At 40.8% G+C, this 22657-nt stretch overlaps 1 protein-coding gene across 1 annotated transcript in view; it reads right to left on the reverse strand.

Annotated features, from left to right (window-relative positions):
* Positions 1-18814: 18814 nt before the first annotated feature.
* GRIN2A (glutamate ionotropic receptor NMDA type subunit 2A) overlaps positions 18815-22657 on the reverse strand; it is a 781341-nt gene continuing 777498 nt past the window's right edge. Inside the window, exon 14 of the mRNA XM_069734026.1 lies at positions 18815-21522. Within this exon, the coding sequence (XP_069590127.1) occupies positions 19735-21522 (1788 nt within the window). The 3' untranslated portion in view covers positions 18815-19734. The remainder of the gene's footprint in view (positions 21523-22657) is intronic.

The following is a 22657-nucleotide window of genomic DNA, read 5'->3' on the forward strand; positions in this document are numbered from 1 at the left end:
TAACTCTTGTAAAACGTCAACTTTTTTCAATAGTCTTCTCTTACTGGGGGCTTGAAGCAACATATGGCCCTCCATGTCTCCACCAGAGGGTCAGGTTGCTCCTAAGATGGCTGACAGTTCAGAAATAAACCTCTGCCATTATGTGTCTCCTTGAGGCTACTCTCTTCAACAGCCTCCAATGGTATCTACTATGACCTAGCACCTCTATAGCTGCATGTGACCAGAAGGGCACTAATATTCACAAAATTACTTAAAACTATCTTCACTTGCATACTTTCAAAAATCTACACAGGCCAAAACTTTATCTCTAACCAGCAGTTCAAAATGAAGTCGTTGTTTTGAGGCACATTCTCTCGCCTGCTTGCACACACCGTCCAGACATCTCAGAGCTTGCTGGCGGCTTGTCTAAGGCCATCCTTCTTCACCCTCCCTCCCTGAGCTAGTTACTCTAGCATGTCATGCACTTCACAATGAACTTATACACTCACTTTCAAACACTTTCTATCTATTCACCCCATCAATAGATGTTGTGATGCAGAATCTTAGCACCACAAGTTTTTTGTCATTTCATATTTGAAAAACTTGAAGAACAGCCCAGGTGGTTGACATCTCATTCTCCTGCTAAGTAGTATTCAGAATACCTTATACCTTGTGCCAACTATTCTGATAGGGAATGCTTGTATGTCTGCCTTCATCAATCCATTATAAACTCTCTAATCTCCCTGTACTTGCCATCAGTCTTTTTTTAACTTAGTTGCATTGTACTTTACAGTGTCCAATGAATGGAAGATTGACTGCAGCAGTCATGTGGATTGATCAGATATTATTACTGTTAACAAGTAAGCAAAGCCCAAGATTAGCTGAGTGGCAGATTTTGGGCTACAGATGATTTAACATTAGTGTTGAGCGATACCTTCCGATATTTGAAAGTATCGGTATCGGATTGTATCGGCCGATATCCGAAAAATATCGGATATCGCCGATACCCGATACCAATACAAGTCAATGGGACACAAATATCGGAAGTGATCCTGGAATGGTTCCCAGGGTCTGAAGGAGAGGAAACTCTCCTTCAGGCCCTGGGATCCATATTCATGTAAAAAATAAAGAATAAAAATAAAAAATATGGATATACTCACCCCTCCGGCGGACCCTGGACCTTAGCCTCCGTTCCTAAGAATGCAGGGTGAAGGACCTTCGATGACGTCGTGGCTTGTGATTGGTCATGTGACCGCTCACGCGACCAATCACAAGCCACGACATCATCGCAGGTCCTTCACTGGCTCATTCTTAGGAACGGAGGCTCCCGGTTGCAGCGGTTAGAACCAGGGCGTGTCCGAGGGTGAGTATATTCATATTTTTTATTTTTATTCTTTATTTTACACATGAATATTCATCCCGATCCCGATTCCCGATATCGCAAAAGTATCAGAACTCGGTATCGGAATTCCGATACCGCAAATATCGGCCTATACCCGATACTTGCGGTATCGGAATGCTCAACACTATTTAACAGTTAAGAATAGATATTTTTTTATTCCATATCATTGCCTCTCTTGCCACCTTTTTTAAGGATCTCAGAAAAACTCTAGCATTTGTAACACATCTTACTCCATTATTTTACCCATCAATTTATTTATGCTACTTTTGTTCTTCTAACGCTCCTGTATGTCCATTGTGATCGCAGTCTGAAACAATACTGTTAGTAACACATTACACCAACATGGATTAAAATCCTGCATGGCACACAAGGTTCCCCTTCTCACATCAGAACATGTCAAGGCCATATTGAAGTTATCCAATGACCTTCTCTGGATGATCCAGAGAAGGCATGGGAGAAGGTCATGTGATCAGATGAGACAAAAAGAGAACTATTTGGTATCAACTCCACTCCGCTGTGTTTGGAGGAAGACAAAAGGATGAGTGCAACCCCAAGAACAGTGTCTCAACCGTGAAGCATGGTGGGGAAACAAAATCATACTTGGAAGGTGCTTTACTGCAACGGGAAAAGGACTATTGCTCCATATTGAAGGGAGGACGGATGGGGTCATCTATTGCAAGATTTTGGCCAACAACCTACTTCCCTCAGTAACTGCATGCTGAAACTCAATGTTGCCCGGCGACAGCCCTGAAACCTGAAAGATCTTTAGAAGATCTGTATGGAGGAGTGGGCCAAAATCCCTGCTGCACTGTGTGCAAAATATTAAGAACTACGGGATAATTCTGGCCTTTACAAACAAAGGTTTATGTACCAAATATTATGTTCTGTGCTTTCTATTGTATCAATTACTTATTTAATGCAATAAAATGCAAATTACAGACTTCTTTATTCTTTGTAGGTGGGAAAACTTGGAAAATTGGCAGTGTATCAAATACTTATTCTCCCCATTGAATATGAATCACAATAGTGTGGATCTTAGGGAAAAAACCCATAGAACTTGTTGAATTTTAGCATGTCTGATATTTTGTTTTCACAGAAGATAGGCCACAGGTATTAGCGTTTTACAGCAACCTACTTTTCTCTTCCATTCAGGCATATGCACGCTCAGCTAAACCAAACAAGGGAGGAATAGTTGTTGGCCAAATGAGAGTTCACCTGACAAGTCATGAAGGTATACAGCCTCTTTTATTGCCGCTGTGGAAATGGACAATGTGTTTGCTTTTTTTCAAATTCATTTTAATTGTATAGCTTTATAAACCATCATTCTTATGTTTCCCCCACTGTATAGGTAATAGAAATGTATTGTAATTGCTGCTTCAAGGAGATCAATAATAATTAGAAAAAGAACAGCAATTTCACTATTTATATTTTGCCCAAAGGGAAGGAGAACTGAAAATTTCTACCAACATAGGCATTAGTGTCCTAGAAATAATGTAATTGTTTTAAGTATTTGCAATAAATCTTTTTTTTTTAAAAACCTAGCATAGGATATATACTGTATAAACAAACTCAAACGGATCCACAGAGGAATAGGTGTATCCCCCAGTGGGCCTCTGTGCAGGTGTGGTCCTCCAACCTCCTACCTGAGCAATGCTTGGCACAGTTCACTTTATGCACTAAATACAAGCAGGCCAATGAATCTGTGGCCTCCCGCTGTTTGAGCATGTATTACTGTGGGCTCATCGAACTAGGAGCGCCTTTACTCCAAGGTCAAGTATCAGGCTACTAAAAAAGCTGCCAGGAAAGAAACAGTCTGAGATAAGGTCATCGTAGAAGACTAATACTGAAAAAAGTTCTTGTTTTCTCGACTTCTAGTTGATTAAACAAAAATCGTTTTTAAAATTCCTGTCATCATATTTATGGAAAACAATTTGGTTATATATTTGCACTCAGGTGTAGAGTGGGCTCCCACAGTTACTGGTGGGCCCTTGACACCCATGTCCAACACTTTGTGTACAGCAAAACTCTACAGTGTCTTAGGCAGAAATCCTTCTCTAGGGGTAGTTACTGCAGCATAAAGTTGCCCAATCTCCACAGGTCACACAGATCTCACTGTCTATCACCTGTCGTCATTACAAGGGTAAGCAGAAGAGAGCAGAGATGTTTGTCATTACATACAATTGCTTGGGCCAGGACCAGAGAAAAGTAGAGTGGTGTAGAGTGGTGTATGTAGTGACACAATCTTACCATATCTCATTGAAAAAGACTATTCTGACCTTCTCTGGGGGTGTTTTCATATTTGTGTCCTGCATGAGCTTCTTATGATTGGACAACATCATGCAAAGGAAAAGTGTACACTCCCAAAGAAGACTCTCTGCTAATGTCCCGCTGGATTTATATGGAAGTTATTATATTAACTTTACAAGCTAATATTTCCAAAGCATGGATGAGAAATAAAATCTATGTTTTATTCAGACCTTCAGCCAATGTATCATGATTAGTGATGAGCGAGTGTGCTCGTTACTCGAGTTTTCCAAGCATGCTCAGGTATTCTCCGAGTATTTTGGGCGTGCTCGTAGATTATGTTTGTGTCCCCGTAGCTGCATGATTTGTGGCTGCTAGACAGCCTGAATACATGCAGGGATTGCCTGTATGTTAGAGAATTACCACATGTATTCAGGCTGTCTAGCAGCCGCAAATCATGCAGCTGCGGGGACACAAACATAATCTACAAGCATGTCCAAGATACTCGGAGAACACCTGAGCATGCTCCGAAAACTTGAGTAACGAGAAAACTTGCTCATCACTAATCATGATGCGACAAGTTTAACATGTAATGAATGCTGAAGGGTACATCAATGAAATGATGAGATGTAAAAGGATTTTTTTTAATTTGTCCTTGAAACAGCACCTTTCTTGGTTATGTAGCCCAGCCCCATTCAGGCTTTTGGGCTGAGCTGTAATTTAAAACATAGAGTAGGACAAGAGCATAAAGGCATCCTATGTTCCAAAGTCTATGGCAATGGTAGTCCATATTTATATTCATCGTGACTATGTGGCCCAATGCAGAGATGTTTGATTTGTGTTTCACATTAAAGCATTTCTAATAAATATATTGCAGATCTCATTTTGTCTATCTTTGCACAGAATAATACAGATGATCTGTTACCTAATAATACAGTTTGGCTCCCAGTAGACTTGAAATATAAATGTACATTGTCTTGAATGTAATATTTTATTTTGTTTATCTGTACAAACTTTTTCTCCACAAGACAAGATAATATAACACACAAGTTCCCCAGATGTTTCTCCTTATTTCCTGGAGAGATCATGTGCTGTATGTCATTCACTTGCACAATGTAGTCAAATTATGGCCTTAGTGTTTACAAGATAAGCAGAGACTGGTGTAGATTCCCTAAGCTTTGGCGATAAGAGTGAGGCTAGAGTCACACTAGCGTATCACAACTGATGCGAGAGCATCCAATGCAATGCGCTAATGACACTCTGCTCCTGCTCTGCTGTGAGCGGAAGCCGAGTGTCAGTGCTCTGCTCTCCGATCGTCTCGCAAGACAGGATTGGAGCACAGCTGCAGAGAAGTCGGAGAAAGTAATTTCTCCATCTCCCCTGCTGCCGGAATCCGCGGGAATCGCACTGCACTTGGGTGATATCTGAGTGCAGTGCGATGTTTCACACACATCCATAGACTTTAATGGGTGTGCACGATCCAAATTTGGCATGCAAAGCATGCTGCAATTTTTTCCTATACGATCAAGATCCGATTGGAGCACGAAAAAAACACCATTGAGAACACAAGCATAGGATTAAGTTGGTATAAATACAATCCGATTTTTAAGGCCTGAAGAGCAACTGAAAGGTTGTGTATTATATTTTAAATAAACCCATTCTTTGTTAGCTATGTAAATCTAGAAGTGGGAAACAGAGCAAAAAATAGAGTGATACTCTATAGAGGGAGAGTCCTAGTATCTCTCACCTGATGGAATTGTGACAGGCACAACTACTATGTATAAGTAGGGAGGTCGACCGGACAGCGGGTACCTGCATGCCATGTCTGGAACTAAAAAGGCTACATCCTCTGTTCACGGGGGAAGCTGGAAAGGGGCGGACCTTCCTCTGCTGCCTGAGGGAAGGCTGAGGGAGCTGGACCTTCCTTCTGAAGAATGGGGCAGAGAGATCGAAGAAAGGGCGCTCAGCAGCAGAGGGATAAAAGGAAAGAGCACATGCTGGAGGGGAGTTTGGCGTCAGGGCAGAGCAGTGCGCAATCTGGTGAGCAGCATGCTCTGCTCCCCATCCTGAGACAGAGTACAGGTGCTGCGACAGGCTGTGCTGCAGTTAAACAAGATGTCCCCGACATTGTTCTGCAGAGAGAGTCGTGCAAAGCGGAGCAAAGCCGTGCGGAGAAGAGCCATGCAGAACAGAGGTGTGCAGAGCCATGCACACAGAGCGGAGCCGAGTGGGTGTCGCATCAGCCACAGAGAGGTGTGCTCCGTCCCAGAACATTAGCGCCTAGTAGTTCAGTGTCACCCCCAGCCAACAGCAGGGACCCAGGAGAGCGGGATGTGCAATGTGTGTCCAGTGACTGCCACTGAACTGGGTGCTGTACACTATGTGGCCGTGAGTACCGCACAAGTGCTACCCAAGAGAGACTGGATACAAGGTTGACACTTGCGCCCTGACGTTGTCAGCAGATAGTTGCCCTGACATTTGTGAACTGACTTTTCCATTGAAGGTAGTTTAGGAGCCACGTTGGGCTTGTAGAGGACTGTGGCCAGTACCTTTGTTAGTCACTGCAGTATATGGACTATGGGTAGTGGAAGGTACCGGAGACCGACCACTGCTGCCAGAAGAAGGACTATCGACTACAACATCACTCAGGAAAAGAAATTCCACCCGCCATTCCCAGTGTTATTGCTTTCACAGCAGGAGCTGTAGTTTTGAGACTTCCTGATACGCTTGATACCACACAGTTGTTATTTGAACGGTTGTACTTCACTTTGCCACATATACAGTTTTACTCTTTACTTCCCTGTGTAGTGTATTCCCTTGTAAATGAACCTGTTAACCCTTACTCTGCCTCCCATCCATCACTGCATCCCGAGTTCCTGCTTGTACCTTACTTATACGTGAAGGAAAACATCTGCTGCTGCGCTGTGGTTGGTGTAAAAATCCTCCAGGACATATTGGATCCAGTTAGATGAATATGGAGGTGGGCTGCACTGCTGGAGTAAATCGATTCTTCAGAAATGATGATAATGAAAAGGCTTTTTATTCACAACGCATTTTAAAGCCGCACCGGCGTCTTTTTCTAACTGGATCTATTCTTTGCTTGTTGGCGTTTTTTTTCTATCACTCATTTTACTGATCAATACTACTTGTAAGAAAAAAAACAGTAAATATGTAAAACAGGCTGTTCGTAATACAGATGCAATGCTGATAACATACAAATTAGTCCCCATTTTTAACACACCCTATACATAGAAAATAGATCCACAACATAGGCCATATAAATAAAAATCTGATACAGATAAACTGTGATATAATATGCCAACAATTCTAAATGAATTTTCCGATACCTGATAGTTCACTTCTGCAGATTCAAAATACTCTCCAAATAATCCTCTACTTGCCTGTTTACTTAGGCACATGTGGTGTCCACGTAGAATAATGCCTCCTAACGCAGTACAATGTCATCATGATACGACTCTTCACTGTATTATGCCCTTAAAGAAACCCTTCACATAGTATGATGTCTCCACTGTGAATTTCCCCACACATTTGACAGCTTCAGTGCCCATCGCATGCACAGTACATTCTCCCACGCAGTTTGGTGTCCCTCTCAAACATTATGAAGCCCCAACAGTGACCACAAAACACCATCATGAAACCACCCAGTATCCACCAATAGAGTATGATGCCCTTACAATATCTCCAATACAGTGTGAAGCTGCCTCTGTGTCTGTCAATATAGTATGATGCCTCCACATTCCCACCAATGCAATATAATTCCCTAATAAATACCCCCATTACAGTATGGTGCACCATCTTCCCTCTAAGAAAAGTGTATTGACACAATAAAAAAATACTCACCTAACCACATTCACATGACGTGCTAATCTGGTGCATGTTGTGCGTAGACTGAAATGCTACTCTGGTCCTTGCTGTGTGTAGGTTGAAGTGCTGCTCTGGTCTGTGCTGGGTGTAGACTGAAGTGCTGCTCTGGTCTGTGCTGTGTGTAGACTGAAGTGCTAATCTGGCCATACTGTGGGTAGACTGAAGTACTGCTCTGGTCCATGCTGTGTGTAGACTGAAGTGCTGCTCTGGTCCGTGCTGTGTGTAGATTGAAGTGCTACTCTGGTCTGTGCTGTGTGTAGACTGAAATGCTGTTCTGGTCCGTGCTGTGCGTAGACTGAAGTGCTAATCTGGCCATACTGTGGGTAGACTGAAGTGCTGCTCTGGTCCATGCTGTGTGTAGACTGAAGTGCTGCTGTGGTCCATGCTGTGTGTAGAATGAAGTGCTGCTCTGGTCTGTGCTGTGTGTAGACTGAAGTGCTGCTCTGGTCGGTGCTGTGTGTAGACTGAAGTGCTAATCTGGCCATACTGTGTGTAGACTGAAGTGCTGCTCTGGTTCTTGCTGTGCATAGAATGAAGTGCTACTCTGGTCAGTGCTGTGTGTAGACTGAAGTGTTACGCTGGTCCGTGCTGTGTGTAGATTGAAGTGCTGCTCTGGTCTGTGCTGTGGGTATAATGAAGTGCTACTCTGGTCTGTGCTGTGTGTAGATTGAAGTGCTGCTCTGGTCTGTGCTGTGTGTAGACTGAAGTGCAGCTCTGGTCTGTGCTGTGTGAAGACTGAAGTGCTCCTCTGGTCTGTGCTGTGTGTAGACTGAAGTGCTGCTCTGGTCTGTGCTGTGAGAAGACTGAAGTGCTACTCTGGTCTGTGCTGTGTGTAGACTGAAGTGCTACTCTGGTCTGTGCTGTGTGTAGACTGAAGTGCTGCTCTGGTCTGTGCTGTGTGTAGAATGAAGTGCTGCTCTGGTCTGTGCTGTGTGTAGACTGAAGTGCTGCTCTGGTCTGTGCTGTGTGTAGACTGAAGTGCTGCTGTGGTCTGTGCTGTGTGTAGACTGAAGTGCTGCTCTGGTCTGTGCTGTGTGTAGACTGAAGTGCTAATCTGGCCATAATGTGTGTAGACTGAAGTGCTGCTCTGGTTCTTGCTGTGCATAGAATGAAGTGCTACTCTGGTCAGTGCTGTGTGTAGACTGAAGTGTTACGCTGGTCCATGCTGTGTGTAGATTGAAGTGCTGCTCTGGTCTGTGCTGTGGGTATAATGAAGTGCTACTATGGTATGTGCTGTGTGTAGATTGAAGTGCTGCTCTGGTCTGTGCTGTGTGTAGACTGAAGTGCTGCTCTGGTTTGTGCTGTGTGTAGACTGAAGTGCTGCTCTGGTCTGTGCTGTGAGTAGACTGAAGTGCTACTCTGGTCTGTGCTGTGTGTAGACTGAAGTGCTGCTCTGGTCTGTGCTGTGAGTAGACTGAAGTGCTACTCTGGTCTGTGCTGTGTGTAGACTGATGTGCTGCTCTGGTCTGTGCTGTGTGTAGATTGAAATGCTGCTCTGGTCTGTGCTGTGTGTAGACTGAAGTGCTACTCTGGTCTGTGCTGTGTGTAGACTGAAGTGCTGCTCTGGTCTGTGCTGTGAGTAGACTGAAGTGCTACTCTGGTCTGTGCTGTGTGTAGACTGATGTGCTGCTCTGGTCTGTGCTGTGAGTAGACTGAAGTGTTGCTCTGGTCTGTGCTGTGTGTAGACTGAAGTGCTACTCTGGTCTGTGCTGTGTGTAGACTGAAGTGTTACTCTGGTCCATGCTGTGTGTAGACTGAAGTGCTGCTCTGGTCTGTGCTGTGTGTAGACTGAAGTGCTGCTGTGGTCTGTGCTGTGAGTAGACTGAACTGCTGCTCTGGTCTGTGCTGTGAATAGATTGAAGTGCTGCTCTGGTCCTTGCTGTGTGTAGACTGAAGTTCTGCTCTGGTCTGTGCTGTGTGTAGACTGAAGTGCTGCTGTGGTCTGTGCTGTGAGTAGACTGAACTGCTGCTCTGGTCTGTGCTGTGAGTAGACTGAAGTGCTGCTCTGGTCCTTGCTGTGTGTAGACTGAAGTGCTGCTCTGGTCTGTGCTGTGTGTAGACTGAAGTGCTACTCTGGTCTGTGCTGTGTGTAGACTGAAGTGCTGCTCTGGTCTGTGCTGTGTGTAGACAGAAGTGCAGCTCTGGTGTGTGCTGTGTGTAGACTGAAGTGCTGCTCTGGTCTGTGCTGTGTGTAGACTGAAGTGCTGCTGTGGTCTGTGCTGTGTGTAGACTGAAGTGCTGCTCTGGTCTGTGCTGTGTGTAGACTGAAGCGCTAATCTGGCCATACTGTGTGTAGACTGAAGTGCTGCTCTGGTTCTTGCTGTGCATAGAATGAAGTGCTACTCTGGTCAGTGCTGTGTGTAGATTGAAGTGTTACGCTGGTCCATGCTGTGTGTAGATTGAAGTGCTGCTCTGGTCTGTGCTGTTGGTATAATGAAGTGCTACTCTGGTCTGTGCTGTGTGTAGATTGAAGTGCTGCTCTGGTCTGTGCTGTGTGTAGACTGAAGTGCAGTTCTGGTCTGTGCTGTGTGTAGACTGAAGTGCTGCTCTGGTCTGTACTGTGTGTAGATTGAAGTGCTGCTCTGGTCTGTGCTGTGTGTAGACTGAAATGCAGCTCTGGTCTGTGCTGTGTGTAGACTGAAGTGCTGCTCTGATCTGTGCTGTGTGTAGACTGAAGTGCTGCTCTGGTCTGTGCTGTGAGTAGACTGAAGTGCTACTCTGGTCTGTGCTGTGTGTAGACTGAAGTGCTGCTCTGGTCTGTGCTGTGTGTAGATTGAAGTGCTGCTCTGGTCTGTGCTGTGTGTAGACTGAAGTGCTACTCTGGTCTGTGCTGTGTGTAGACTGAAGTGCTGCTCTGGTCTGTGCTGTGAGTAGACTGAAGTGCTACTCTGGTCTGTGCTGTGTGTAGACTGATGTGCTGCTCTGGTCTGTGCTGTGAGTAGACTGAAGTGCTACTCTGGTCTGTGCTGTGTGTAGACTGAAGTACTGCTCTGGTCTGTGCTGCGTGTAGACTGAAGTGCTACTCTGGTCTGTGCTGTGTGTAGACTGAAGTGTTACTCTGGTCCATGCTGTGTGTAGACTGAAGTGCTGCTCTGGTCTGTGCTGTGTGTAGACTGAAGTGCTGCTGTGGTCTGTGCTGTGAGTAGACTGAACTGCTGATCTGGTCTGTGCTGTGAATAGATTGAAGTGCTGCTCTGGTCCATGCTGTGTGTAGACTGAAGTGCTGCTCTGGTCTGTGCTGTGTGTAGACTGAAGTGCTCCTCTGGTCTGTGCTGTGTGTAGACTGAAGTGCTACTCTGGTCTGTGCTGTGTGTAGACTGAAGTGCTGCTCTGGTCTGTGCTGTGTGTAGACTGAAGTGCTACTCTGGTCTGTGCTGTGTGTAGACTGAAGTGCTGCTCTGGTCTGTGCTGTGAGTAGACTTAAGTGCTGCTCTGGTCTGTGCTGTGTGTAGACTTAAGTGCTGCTCTGGTCTGTGCTGTGTGTAGACTGAAGTGTTACTCTGGTCTGTGCTGTGTGTAGACTGAAGTGCTGCTCTGGTCTGTGCTGTGTGTAGACTGAAGTGCTGCTCTGGTCTGTGCTGTGTGTAGACTGAATTGCTCCTCTGGTCTGTGCTGTGAGTAGACTTAAGTGCTGCTCTGGTCTGTGCTGTGTGTAGAATGAAGTGCTGCTCTGGTCTGTGCTGTGTGTAGATTGAAGTGCTACTCTGGTCTGTGCTGTGTGTAGATTGAAGTGCTACTCTGGTCTGTGCTGTGAGTAGACTGAAGTGCTGCTCTGGTCTGTGCTGTGTGTAGTCTGAAGTGCTGCTCTGGTCCGTGCTGTGTGTAGACTTAAGTGCTGCTCTGGTCTGTGCTGAGTGTAGACTGAATTGTTAGTCTGCTCTATGCTGTGTGTAGATTGAAGTGCTGCTCTGGTCTGTGCTGTGTGTAGACTGAAGTGCTGCTCTGGTCCATGCTGTGTGTAGACTGAAATGCTACTCTTTTTCCATGCTGTGGATAGACTGATGTGCTGCTCTGGTCCGTGCTGAGTGTAGACTAAATTGTTAGTCTGGTCCGTGCTGTGTATAGACTGAAGTGCAGCTCTGTTCCTTGCTGTGGGTAGACCGAAGCTCTGCACAGCAGGCGCTAGCTACTGGCCAAAAACATCCTGGGCCACTTTTGTATTCAAATATAGAAATTGTAGAAATTGCCTCATCGCCTGAGTTTCAGAGCCTCTTACTGCCCACTGGCACAAAGGCCAAGAAACATCTGCATAGTCTGCCACCTTTGGGCACATGGTGAAACATATGCCCCACAATGATAACAAACCACAGCAGCTATGGAAAAGAAGGTGGACATATAATTTTGTGATGCGCCTAGTGAAATTCTTTTTTTAAAAAGAGTGCTAGGTCATGCACACTAGTGGTGACATTAATAATTCTGGCATTTTTCTCTGTGACATTGAGGTCTTTGCACTTCTCACACACGACAGCCTGAGTGCCGCTGCTACCTTTCCACCTTTTATAGCTGTGCCTCTGGCTGTTACAGATTAATTATATCATTTCTTCTAGAAAAGGCACCATTTCACACAAGCACCAAACTTTTTACATGTTTGCAAACTGTTTATTATAAAATATGGTAATAAACAATAATCGATTTGTGAGTTCAGTGGGTAAAATTACATTATCTAATTAATGATAATAATAATAATAATAACCTTTTGTGTTTACAAGTATAGAATAATACTAAGAGGAAGGAGTTAGTGCCCAACCTAACACAGATTATACAGAATATGTTCTGGATGTGTTATAAATTATTCTTTTAATATAGCTATTGATGCTTCATGATCATACACAGTAGATGCTGCTATAAAAGAAGATAGTAAACAAAATGGAAGAAATTTAATACCATGCAAATAAATGATCTGGCATTCCGTAATAGACTACATAAAATCTGTGACTTCAATGGATGGTAAAATCCTAGCTATGTCACAAATATTCACATTAGATGAAGCAGAAGCCCACTGTGCTCTGTACATGAAAAATGTAGGAATTGAATTAAAAGCAAAATTAAAAAGAAAAAGAAAAGGAATACGAAATTACTATACAGCCCTGAGTAATCATTAGCAAGGGGCTACAATAAATATACACGAACATAGATGCTACATAGAAGCATAGATTTTAGGACATACAAGTATAATCAATCCAGATTTATCAGATTTGGCTCGGACTTAACGGTGACACGTATCCCCCGGAATTGAGATTTCAGATGTATTGCAACCTGCGACCTACTGGGGCTGTGACACGGGTCATGAATGTTTCCAAATGTGTCGTATGGTCAGTCACTGCTTGCAAATCGAAAGCCACTTGAGTTGTTGTGGTTTGGCTGTTTGAGTTACGAGAAAATTAAAGTTCGAAAATAGTTACAAAATGTTTTTATTTGCGCGACTGCAACCTTTTCGAGAATTGATGCCGCCATGTAGCCCCAGCCTTAAATTTCATTGGCATTCATTCTGCAAGCTGAATTTTTAATCATGAGAATACAATTATAAGGGCTTATTCCATGTAGCATTTGATGGGTATGATCCTCTTTTAAAAACTGGAATGAATCCTAGCAGAGGGAAGAAGTGAGATTTTTCGTTAGTACTAAATTAAATTCCAAAACTTATCATAGAAGAATACACACTTTTTTCTACTCTCAGGGATCCTAATTCTCATTGTTTCTTCATGGAATTTTGATGTACAGACAAGTAGGGCAATCTATAATTCTATATTCTGGCCAAAAACTGCTCTTGTGCTGTCCCACATGCCATAAACAGGTTCAAATCAATTTGTCAGAGTTATCCCTTTTAAAACCTTTTTGGTTTTATGGCCTCATGTTTTGTTTTTTTCTTTAAGGACTGCATTAGAACATTCAAATTATTTATGTAGCTCTACAAGATTTTATTACAAAAGTTATATTTTTATAACATTATGTTATAACATTTGTGTATTAATATTATTATTATTATTTACATTATCATGATATTAAATGTTTTTCAGTAAATTGCAAAAATCAAATTTTTGAAATTTTTTTAAAGAGTTGGTCTCGAGCACGCTCTTCAGAAGTACCTTATTCCCTAGTTTCTCAGGTTTTTGTTTGCTTCGAAGATGAGCCACTGAACATTGACAGTTCGGGCAGACAGCACGACTGAGCCATTGGCCTGAATTGTCAAGGTCTGAAGAGGGACAGAAGCGCACAGAAAATATGGCAATACGTCTGGTAAAGGACAATTGAAAGCAATGATATTATTTGTATGTTTCATGCTTTTTTGATGCTTATTTCATGTGCATATGTTTTTGCTAATGTTTTAGGACCTTTCAGTCACAATTAGCATATGTGTGTGATCTGCTTTATGACTTTGATTGGTGGCATGAGGTATATATACCGATTGTGGTTAATAATGATAGAGCTTTGACAAAGATCACTGTGTTGATCGAAACACTCTTTCATCTGTCTGATGTTTCTTGTCCCGGAATCCTTAATTGAATTTTAAATATTTTTCCAATAAAGAAGTTTGGAAATTTTTTTCCCAGGAGCTTGAGGTGAATCTTTTCGTCTTTTCAATGATAATGCTCAGCTGAACGTGTTGTGTGCAGGTACCTATAAAACATGTGGAAAGCCGCTGCTACCCCATGGCAGGAGGAAAGATGTATCATGGATTAATGGAAACTGCCGCCTTTCTCAAGGTGTAGAAGCCAAGTATATACCTTACACACTTGGCTTTTATACTTTGAGAAAGGCACCGGTCAATGAATAACTTTTTGGAATCCCAAAGCCCTTTATTCCCTCAGTGCAGTCCGCCTAAAAGTGCTAGTTTCCACTTTGCCGTTGGCTAGAATTGTGTATCCAATGCTGCTAGAAGGGACACCTTAGCATCGGCAGGATGTGGAGAGCACAGGTACAATAAGTCCCGCTGGATCAGCAAACAGCTTGCAAGTGCATGCTCTATGCCTCAGAGATGGCTGGTAACGTTGTCAACCAGCTGTACACTAACTTAAAAGTATGTATTTAATTAGTGTTAAATTGCAAAGTCTCTTGTTTCCACAAGAACTTTTGATTTTTTCCCCAGTTAATTAGTTGAGGCAACACCTTTAACTACTCAATATTAGTACCACACGTGCAATTTTACAGGTTGTTGAAAGATTTGATGTTGTGTTAATTTTCTGATCAATGTTTTGATTAAAAAAGTGTTATTTTTTAATGTACATAAAACTCATTGAGCTATATTCAGGAATGAGGGAAAAAAGTTCCCTAAGACCCCTTAGATGCCACAATCAGAAATGATCAAGAAGACATCTAAAGACCCTCATACCTAGTATTTAACTAAAGTTGGAAGTTTTGGTCGCATTTGGGCCTGCAGATTCTCCTCCGACATACAATGTTCTGGAAGATTGTGAACTGTAAACTTATACATTCATTATTTTGGGTGAGACAGGATAGATAGATGTCGGACAAATGAACTGACCGTTATCTAAGGTGTATTGGTACCCTAAGGAGTGAAGCATTCAGAATTGTAGGTTTTGTTGAAACTGGGCCATCACATTGACACTAGAGCTCTAAATGTCTTTAACTCTCTTGCGGTTGCTTTGTTGAGTCTCTGATATCTCCTGCGCCTTGAATGAGCTGACAAAAACTATATGTCACGGTGTTTGCTACTCAAGAAGTTAATTTGTAGCACGCCAAGGGATTGGCATCCCTGTAAATGGAATCACAGTGTGTCATCAAAAACTCTTGGGGACAAATAATGACTTATGGGAATGTTTTTCACTGCTATTTTGGAATGTTTTAATGGATAGAATAAACACCCCATAAATGCTAAAGAGAATGAGCCCTGAATACAGTAACAACAGGTAACATTGTTAAGAAAGGCATATTACAAGTAAGCTGAAATCCGCTAATGTCATCTATGAGATCATTCATGATCAGTGACTGAATTAAAGGTTTGTCCAGGATTTAAAAAAAACAACAACTAAATAATAAAATATCCAAACAAATAATATCTGTTCCACTCTTCTGTTCTGGTGGTCCAGACTCCAGTCTATATTTCCTTTGCCACAGTAATTATCCATGTGGTCAACTGCAGTCAATCACTGGCCTTAGCATTTATGGTGGCATGTCCGGCATGAGGCTGGTGGCAGTGATCATGTGTATGTAAATTCCGTCATCACTGCAGAGCTAGTAAAACCTGTCAATGCTGGAGAAGCAGGAGATATAAAAGCTATGGTAATTTTTTGCATTTTAGCATATTTCCTGCTGTCTATTACATTTTTAATCATCTTTCACCCTTTGTTTATATCTTATATTTCAGGAAATGGCAAATGATTAAGATCTGGGATAGACCGAAATGTTGACCGTTCTTACTGCTGACTTATCAATATAACTCAAAATGTAATCACATATTAAGGTAAGTGTCATGGTTCTATGACTACTTTTTTGTTTTACATCCTGGACAACCTCTTTAATTCTCAGTTGAGAAGTTTAATGATGTCACTAATTCCCAACGAACTAATAATCAATATCCAAACCCAAAGTTAGATACAGCAAGTAATTTACAGGTACCTTGTACTCCAGTTTTTTAAATCATTTTATCAATTTATTGCTAAGGAGGGTTGAATTTTCATGAAAATTGTGGCTAACTTTTTTGTAATTTACGTTTCCATAATTCTTGCCAAACTGGCTTCATGCACACATGCATGCGGTCATAGAGGTTTGTAAGAAAATGCAGATGTAGACAAAACTCTCTGACCGCTGGATTAGTTTTCCTTTTTAGTAACTGCTTCAAGTTTTACATGTGAACAAAAAAGTTTTAATGATCTTAAAGGGACTCTGTCACCTGAATTTGGAGGGAACAATTTTCAGCCATAGAGGCGCGGGTTTTCGGGTGTTTGATTCACCCTTTCCTTACCCGCTGGCTGCATGCTGGCTGCAATATTGGATTGAAGTTCATTCTCTGTCCTCCGTAGTACATGCCTGCGCAAGGCAATCTTGCCTTGCGCAGGCGTGTACTATGGAGGACAGAAAATGAACTTCAATCCAATATTGCAGCCAGCATGCAGCCAGCGGGTAAGGAAAGGATGAATCAAACACTTGAAAACCCCGCCTCTATGGCTGAAAATTGTTCCCTCCAAATTCAGGTGACAGAGTTCCTTTAACAGCACTTTCTCATTCCGAAGAAAAAAGGAGGTGATTCCCAAAGAAACCAATCAAATCTTATGAGTATATGTTATAATAACGGAGATGTGATTGGCTACTGAAACTCATGACTGCATTAGTTTTTCTCGAGTTGTTTAACGCATGCGAGTGTGTAAAGCTAAGGAAAGTTTGTTGTTGAAAAAGCCCAATTTGCTATCTTTAAATTTTGGCTAATTTTCTTTGTAAGTTTACATTGAACTTCTGGGAACCCATCAGTTATATTAGTAGACGAACACATTTTTCACATTGTTCATGGACAGGGTTTCTGTATGTGATACCTGTGCAGCTGCACAGTAGATTAGCGGGACCACTACTATGTTAAAGCAGCCAGAAGCGTTAAATTGCTGCTTAGAGTACATCCAAATAAATAAGTAGAAGTAAAATAATTTCTAAGGCAAAAATGACTGCTCTATTGTAAGAGGGCTATGGAGAAGTAGAAGCAAAATACAGCAAAAGAATGATAAGAAAAATAATTATTGCAACATATTAAATTCTATATAGAAAAAATAAACATCTAAAATTATAGGCAAAAAAATCACACGAGTTTCAGACACAGTATTTAGTAATTGCCTTAAAGGGAATCTGTCAGCTAGTTTTTCCTACCTCATCTGAGACCAGCCTGATGTAGGCAAAGAAACCCTGAATCCAATGATTTGTGCTTTAGTTTACTGGGTGAAGCCATTCTGACAAAATCAGAGTTCCTAGATTTAGCAATGCAGCAGAGCTAAATAAGCTAACCTCACCTACACCAGACTCTCAGTGTACATTGTTTATTGACAGTGAGCTGCTTATCACAGGAGGGGGCGGAGTCGGACTAGGGCTCATGAGCAGCTAGTCACAGTAATAAAAATGTCCTGGTTATAAAACCTTAATTGTAAGCAACAACAGCACACAGCTTGATAAGTGAAACATTGAAATCTGTGTCTCAACCCCTACTTCATGCTGTCCTCTGATTGCATAGCAAAACCCTGCTGACAGATTCCCTTTAATAAGGATCATTTTGCTGGATTCTGCTTCTTTCTGGATCTTGCAGTACTACAAGTCTCCGTGCAATGGATATACCAATTCTTTAGGTGGTCTGTCCTTTATTGTCTTATTTTCTGGGTATGGAGATGCTCTTAGATAGCCTTTGGAAAGCTAGGACCCCCATAAATCATTCCTTCACAAAGGCTTTGTCTATCTGTGTCCACCCTTGTAAAAATTGATTAAGTTAGTTAATGCCTACAGGATGTTCAATATATTCCATATTTTCTGTCTCTGTGTGTTTTAATGAAAGTATAGCGACAAACAGTTATAAAAAGCGAATGTAATATAACAAAAATACATTTTCTATATATATTCTTATAGCTATAAATATACCATTCAACCCACAGTGAACGATTTTTCCAAAAAATGTGCGTTTAGATATAGACTTACATGCAACCTCGGTACCTGCAAAAGTTAATTTTTTTTAATGCTTTTCCAAGAGCAGCCGCTAAACAGTCGCTATTAATATTCTGCAAGTATCACCCATTCTCAGAATCACGAATTTGAAATGTATACGTTTGGGCACTAGTTCTTGTTTTTGTTTTTTTAAAATAACTTTTTGATAAATCTTAAAAAAAAAAAATTAGGGTTGCAAAAACAAAATTTTTGTTTTTTGCAATTTCGAGTTCTCACTGTATTGTACCTTAACTTCTTGTATAGTTTACATGAAGACATGCAGTAATAGCAAACTATCATGCACCAAGTAATGTGAGGAACAATAAACAAGTCAGATGAAATGATAGTAAAAACTAAAAAAAAAGCGATAAAAGGATTCCAAAAAAGAGAATGAAGTTCAAGAAGAGGTTAATTTCGGCATTAATGGTAAATTCTTACGCTCAAGTAAATGCACCATGTTGTGCTACATTTGTACTGATATCTATATACAATATATATAGCTATGCACTGAACCAATATATCTACAATTGTGGTAGGTGTTTCAGCATACTATACAAGTATATATATATACAAATATATACATAAGGTACCAGTTTGGAATACTTGTCAGATCCTAGACTACTTTGTGATGCTAAAATTGTGTCAAATGACACTGGTATGGAAAATTTCTTTGATCATTTTATTACGTAATAATCCGAAATGATGATGAATACTAAAACAAACAAAAAAAAAGATTTAATGGTAAATTGATCGTGGTTACCTATAATATGGAAATCGAGATATTGACATCGACATGTAGTCGTTTTCAGAGAAATGCTTGTGAACATAACATTAAAGAAAAAGGCATACTGTTTCAGTCTTCTTCAGTCCCCATTATCTTCAGATTACGGTCGATAGACTTAAAACACACTTTGTTTTTTTTTTAATTAGGATCAATATGTAAAAGTTGATTTTACTTATCCCCCTGTGACTGTGCAAATGCATTCTTACATAAAACACTTTTGTGCCGAACTACATGCATACGATATTGCTTCAATTGCTAGTAAAAAAGATTCGATGACAAATAACGTTATACGGTGTTCTTTCTAGAGTCGTATAGTACTAGTGGCGTAAATGGCAAGGTACGTCAAATTATAGCTGCCCATATTAAATCAGGTCGTATCGTTCCTTCTCATGGCTTATTTTATCCTACTGTAACAATGCTGTCAGCAAACGTTTATCTAGGATATATATAAATTACTTGATATTTAAGTTGAGGGTTTGCACTGTTTTTTTTTAGATATAATTAGGTCACCATTTTGAGCCCAAGTGAGTGATAACTTGTCTTCTTTCGCCAGACAGGTATCATTTGTCCACCGCCTTTCAACTGTCCATGCCGACAGCATTAAAATTAAGTTAGGCAAATCCAGTTATAAAAACAATTTTTTTTTAAGTGAACATGGAAGCCCTACAAAAATGAATGTAAGCAGAAACCATTACGGCTCTTCTACGTAAATTATTACTCTATGATGGATTTCCTCTGAAGTGTTGGCAGCTACGCTATATTTTCAGGCTTTAATGTAACATGGGGTGCATACATACATAAAAACATTTTAAACATCTGATTCAATGCTAGGCATTTTCTTAAACACACGTCTATTGCTGCAGGAATTTACAACCCTCGGTGTCGGGTACAGACTATTCTTGCTTGAGACATAAGGCATAACATACTCTGAAACACAAATGTCGTTGGGTATTCGTCCATCCCTTGAGGAGTATGAAGTAGTGGATTTAATTGATGATCGTAAATAGTTATCGTTTCTTGATTTTGGTGTTGAGGATTGTTTATATATGTCCGAGGAGCTCCGTCCATGACTCAGTTTTTGGTTCTCATGAAAAGGATGCAGAAATGGGTTATCGGTAGTAATGTCAGGATAAAGGGACTTGCTCCTCTTGTTTTCCTTTAAAGATTGTGTAAAAAGTGGAGTCTTGTTTCCCAATAGTTTTTCATGAGGGACAATAAGAATATTAGCAAAGGGACTTTCTTCTAGATATCGTTCCTTATCTTTTAAACTTATGCTACGCGATTGCCTTCCAGAGTCGGACTCTCGGGGCTTATTTATATTGTCACAAGAATGCTGCCGGTTAATCCGCAACTTGTTCTTCTTCTGAAATTGTAGAGCATTATTATCAATCCAGTTGTGCTCATAAACATCTTCAGAATGCATAGAGTTGGGGGCATCATGTAGCATTTGATCTTCATCAATATCATATAGATTTCCTATATGTAGGCAATCATCACACTTATAGGGAGACCTCGCAGCTGAGTAGTGACCAGTATAACTAGGAACATTTGAAAGACAGCTTCTGCAATGTGTAGAATTTTGCCTATATCTGTCATTAACTTCAGTCATAGATGCATTTTTTTCTTTTAAACTATAGTGCTTACTAAACATCTTGTATTGTATGTCATTATTTGGAAGACTATCTTCATTATGTATTGGAGTCCTATTTCCATGTAGAGAAGGTTCAGACTTTCTATAATTGTCATTGTGATCTTGGTACACTTCTGGATAACTTCCTTCCTCTTGAACAGGGGCATTTTCAACATATTGGGGCTGCTCGATCAAGAAATTTGGTTCCTGGTCACCATCAATTGTGTAAATTGTATCTCTAGTGGAGCCTTGTTTGGTTTTTAAGTAGGACAACTCAACCTCACTACAATCTCTAGGGTATTTGGAAACAGATCGCTTTTTTAAATTGTCTTTACTTTTGTGATGTTTGCTATTATTTTCATGGTCTACATGGCAGGTTGCTCTACTTGATGTCTCAGAAGCATCAGAAAAATGACCATCTTCTGGAAGGAAGCGTTGGTTCTTACTTGATAACTTAGGCTCATCGGTTCCATTTTCATTGACTGAACCTGGATTTTGCCTCAAAGTTTCCACTGACTTTTTCCAAAGTTGCCTTGGCCTAGAATTCACCTTTGGTTCTGCACTGACAGCAACCTCAACTGTGTTAGGATTGGATTCATTAAGTGTGAGTGGATGTTGACCCTGGAACACATAATTGTTGAGGTTGTCTTTATGGCGATTACTTGCTAACATGGTGAGATCATGAGCATTTTCTGCATAAATCTCTTTTTGTGGGAATGGTCTGTTATCCGAATAGATTAAGTTTCCTTTGTCTAGAACCATGTCCATCAGTAGCGAACTTCTTTGAATATAATCGGATGTCCTTTTTGGTGAATTGCATTGAGAAGGGTTTAAATTTGTCAAATTAGCCATGTTCTTAGAAGATCTAAGTAATTTCAACATATTGGTTTGGGAAGCAGTAAAGCTGAAATCTGATGATTTTCTTTTCTCCTCTATGTGCACTCCATGAATGCAGCTGTAAATACCCTAGAAGACATACGCAACAACATATTATTTTAACTTTCTATATGCCACATAAAAATTAAAGCTGACTTTTATACAATAAATAGTTTTTTTGTGCTAATTGTTGATGATAGGGAGGTAAGAGTGTCCATAGGATGCTCTAATAGACTAGGATACAAGTATCTAATCATTACCTACATTACCTAACATTACCACCTACCTCTTCTGACAAGCCTACAACCTGCAGCAACCACCAATCGACTAAGCCACTGCACGACCAGCTCTACCCTCGCCTACTGTATCCTCACTCATCTCTTGTAGATTGTGAGCCCTCGCGGGCAGCATCCTCTCTCTTCCTGTACCAGTCGTGACTTGTATTGTTTAAGATTACTGTACTTGCTTTTATTATGTATACCCCTCCTTACATGTAAAGCGCCATGAAATAAATGGCGCTATGAAAAATAAATAATAATAATTAGTACAAATTGTTATAAATTGACATTGAAACTACTACACAACAGTAGGACTTTGAGCTATTGTGCTACAATAATTTCTTTATAACCCCTGCCAAACATTCTGTCACTATATATATACAGTATATATATATATATATATATATATATATATATATATATATATATATATATATTGTACAGGCCAAAAGTTTGGACACACCTTCTCATTTACAGATTTTTCTGTATTTTCATGACTATGAAAATTGTACATTCACACTGAAGGCATCAAAACTGTGAATGAACACATGTGGAATTATATACTTAACAAAAAAGTGTGAAACTACTGAAAATATGTCTCATATTCAAGGTTCTTCAAAGTAGCCACCTTTTGCTTTGATGACTGCTTTGCACACTCTTGGCATTCTCTTGATGAGCTTCAAGAGGTAGTCTCTGGGAATGGTTTTCACTTCACAGGTGTGCCCTGTCAGGTTTAGTAAGTGGGATTTCTTGCCTTATAAATGGGGTAGGGACCATAAGTTGTGTTGTGTAGAAGTCTGGTGGATACACAGCTGATAGTCCTACTGAGTAGACTGTTAGAATTTGTATTATGGCAAGAAAAACAAGTGGCCATCATTACTTTAAGAAATGAAGGTCAGTCAGTCTGAAAAATTGGGAAAGTTTGAAGGTGTCCCCAAGTGCAGTGG

The sequence above is a fragment of the Ranitomeya imitator genome, chromosome 7, assembly GCF_032444005.1.
Source record: "Ranitomeya imitator isolate aRanImi1 chromosome 7, aRanImi1.pri, whole genome shotgun sequence".
NCBI classification, from domain to species: Eukaryota; Metazoa; Chordata; class Amphibia; order Anura; family Dendrobatidae; genus Ranitomeya; species Ranitomeya imitator.